Here is a 3,661-nt window from a genome sequence, read left to right as displayed (position 1 = left end):
GAAGGTGCGCATGGCCCCAAACCTTACAAGCCTCCAGCAGCATTTGGCCAAGGCCCTGAGGTACATGGTGTGAATGTTGGGATTGTCCTGTGCAGGGACAGGAGTTGGATCCATCATCCTGGTGGGTCCAACTCACAACATGTGATGATTCTGTGATTGTGTCCCAGCCCTTGATGGGAAACAATGAGATTCCAGCTCAGAGTAACTACTTTGAAAGAATCATGGAATCCCAGACTGGTTTGGGGTTGGAAGGGACCTTAAAGCTCATCCAGTCCCAACCCCCCTGCCATCAGCAGGGACACCTTCCACTAGACCAGGTTGCTCAAAGCCTCATCCAGCCTGGCCTTAAACACTTCCAGGGAGGGGGCATCCACAACTTCCCTGGGCAACCTGTTCCAGTGTCTGACCACCCTCACAGTGAAGAACTTCTTCCTAATATCTCATCTAAACCTCCCCTCTTTCAGCTTCAACCCATTTTCCCTTGTTTTATTATTAACTGCCCTTATGAAACTTCCTGAGCCTGTCATCTTAAACACCACGTTGACCATAGAACATTCTAACACGGGTAAAGACTTAATATTTCCTTACCAAATCCATCATTGGGACACTTCAAACCAGGAGAGAATCCTTGGGGAGGGCTAGGTTTGGCAGTGGCCACAGCAAGGCCTGACACTCGTGAAGTTCCCTTCAGCTGCTGCATTACCCTCCTGGAAGAGAGAAAATAAGACTGAGATGATGAATTCGTGAATGAAGAGTTAAAAATGAAGATGTGCTAATGCTGAATGTTTTATAGCCAAGCAGGTGATGATGCTTTTGATCAAAATAATCCCCATGTCCCTTTATCTTCTCAGAACTGTGTAAGATGATGAATACAGTAGCGAGCAGAAAACTTCAGCCACTTCTTTCTTTCTACCCAGGAAGAGACGTGACCAATTTTAAATCACATCATTTAATGAGGTTTAGTAACTGCCACAGTGAGGAACACAGGATGAGAACTAACACAGAGCTAAACCCATTTAAGAAGAAATAAATTCAGGCACTAAAACACAGTAAAACCACAAATGTTTCAATCTCATTGTACTTCAGTGCAGTCAGGATTGATTCTGTCATCTGTCACTTGAAAATAAATTACATTTTCATCACTAGATTAAGGACCCACAGTGGTCTTCTGGGCTCCAGTCACCCTGTGAAGATAAAAACAGATGATGACTGACCTGTTGAAGAGGTTCCCATCAAGCAGTATCATGTAGGGTGGGTGTGGACCATCAGTAAGCACCCAGTTCAGATCTTCCTCCTTCTCAACAACATGGATCACCCCCGTGTCTCCGCTGATGGAGGCTGTGGAAAGAGAACGTGCTCTTCATGTTTCATGGTGATTGACTTTGTTCACACCCCCAAATCACCCCGGAATAGCAGGGTAGTATGTTACTAAAGGCTTTAGGGAAGAACAGCTCATGGGATTAGAAGGTTGGAGGAAGCAATGTGAAGTGGCAGAATTTAGCTACAGCAGGACAGAAAAAAAGGAACAGAAGCTTTTAGTAGGGGGGAAAAAAGAAGTTGAACAGCATAGATTAAGAAATAAGCACTTGTGCTTTGAAAGCATCTTTTGTTTAAGAACATCAAAGCACTTAAGGACCTTTAGCTAATTGAGCATTAGGAGTCTCCCATGACTGAAGAGATTAAGGAAAGAGAGCAGGAAACTCAGGCCGTGAGCCAGAAAGACACTCAGAAGAGTCAGGACCTGCCTCAAGGATCCACAGTCACAAAAACAACTTAGTGCTGCCCCTCAGCAAAGAGTAAAGATGGCAAATTCAGAAACTGAGAGCTCCAAGAGAACTGAGAGGGAGACCTGGAGCAGCACAAGGAATTGTCACAGCAAAGGGGACAAAGCAGGTCCACTGCTTGTCATTTCACCTTGTCCCAAAGAAAACGGATGATGGACAAAGCGCTTTCAGAAAAAGCTGCTGATAAAATCAAGCATTTTATCAACCCTCCAGTTAGAAACTGGCTGTTACTGGGAAGGCAGGAGTGTAGTGCTGTCTGCCTGAACACCAGCCTGACGCAGAGGGTGGAAGAGGAGTCGGAGAACCTTGTACCCTTGGTTATCTGACAGAACAAGGGCAGCTGTGACAACCTTCACTGCAGGGAGTGGCTCAGTGTAGAAGCAAAACTGACTTGGAAAGGAGGAAACACTGACTCACTCCAACTCCAGCCAGGAATCCGGCTGGAATGGGGTTCCCTCATCTATCTTTTCATCTTTAGAGTCATGCAGTCCTGCTTTCTCTATTTCAATACATCCAAAAGAAAACCCCACAAACAACCTTACAAAGTTCACAAGTGCTGCACAAGCAGCTCTCCCAAACCTTCCACTCCCTTTGATGTCACCTTCTCACTTCTTCACTCCCTGCTCCCTTCATCTCACACCTTGTTAACCCCTAATGTGTTCTGCAATGCTCACAGCTGTACCTCATACACACAGGATCCCAGAATGGCCTGGATTGGAAAAGTTCTTTAACATCATCAAGTCCAACCATGAACCCACCACTGACAAGTCCCCTGTGACTAACCCATGTCCCTCAGCACTATGTCTACACGACTCTTCAATCCCTCCAGGGATGGGGACTCCACCACTGCCCTGGGCAACCCCTTCCAATGCCTCAGAACCCTTTCAGCAAAGAAATTCTTGGTTTTAACCTGTGTGTACACTGACTGCACAAGCTCTGAACGCTGCTCTCTGCCTTGGCAGGGATTTTTCACTGTCTGTAAGAACACAGTCTCTCAAAGGTCTGCACCTCAGAATTTAGCAGAAACAGGTCGGTGTATTCTGCATGATTAGAGGATTGGGAAAGAGCATGAACAGCGTTGAGAACAAGAGCAGGAGAGCTGCGTTACAGCCCATCACCAATGATTCTTCACTGTGAGGGTGGTGAGACAGTGTCCCAGGTTGGCCAGAGAAGCTGTGGCTGCTTCTCCCTGAAGTGTTCAAAGCCAGGTGGGATGAAACTTTGAGCAACCTGGTCTAGTGGAAGGTGTCCCTGCTGCTGGCAGGGGGGTTGGAACCGGATGAGCTTTAAAAATCCCTTCCAACCCAAACCAGTCTGGGATTCTATGATATGACATGAAAAGAGGGGAGATGGCGATGAGATGTGAGGAAGAAGTTCTTCACCGTGAGGGTGGTGAGACACTGGCCCAGGTTGGCCAGAGAAGCTGTGGCTGCTTCTCCCTGAAGTGTTCAAAGCCAGGTGGGATGAAACTTTGAGCAACCTGGTCTAGTGGAAGGTGTCCCTGCTGATGGCTCATGGAACTGGATGATCTTTAAGGTCCCTTCCCAACCCCAAACCAGTCTGGGATCCTATGACCACGCTGAGGACCAGCTCTGGGTGTACTCACACTGGCAGCCGATCTGGTGGGTGGCATTCAGGAGCCGGACGCACGGTGCTGTTTTATTCAGGGGGATGTAGATCTTCCTCTCCACCGAGTTCCCTTGGCAGGAACCTGAGGAGAAGACACATCCCCACCCCTCAGAGGGGGACAAACCCCCTTCCCAGCTCCGGGGGAGGAGAGACGAGCCCCTTCCTCAGCTCAGACACTGACAGGCGAAGACTCCCAACGCCTCCACCTCACAGGGGACCAGGCGAGACCCTTCCCCGACCCCCTCCTC

At 48.3% G+C, this 3,661-nt stretch overlaps 1 protein-coding gene across 1 annotated transcript in view; it reads right to left on the bottom strand.

Moving 5' to 3' along the window:
* Positions 1 to 3,495, bottom strand: part of NCSTN (nicastrin) — a gene marked incomplete at its 5' end in the record, with an annotated part of 15,516 nt that extends 12,021 nt beyond the window's left edge. Inside the window, 3 exons of the mRNA XM_010174099.2 lie at positions 589 to 707; positions 1,215 to 1,338; positions 3,391 to 3,495. Of these exons, the coding sequence (XP_010172401.1) occupies positions 589 to 707; positions 1,215 to 1,338; positions 3,391 to 3,495 (348 nt within the window). The remainder of the gene's footprint in view (positions 1 to 588; positions 708 to 1,214; positions 1,339 to 3,390) is intronic.
* Between the last annotated feature and the right edge of the window lie 166 nt (positions 3,496 to 3,661).

This window comes from Antrostomus carolinensis, unplaced genomic scaffold (assembly GCF_000700745.2).
Source record: "Antrostomus carolinensis isolate BGI_N321 unplaced genomic scaffold, ASM70074v2 scaffold18628, whole genome shotgun sequence".
NCBI classification, from domain to species: Eukaryota; Metazoa; Chordata; class Aves; order Caprimulgiformes; family Caprimulgidae; genus Antrostomus; species Antrostomus carolinensis.
The sequence above is the reverse complement of the archived record's forward strand: the minus strand, read 5'-3'. Positions and strand labels throughout refer to the sequence as shown.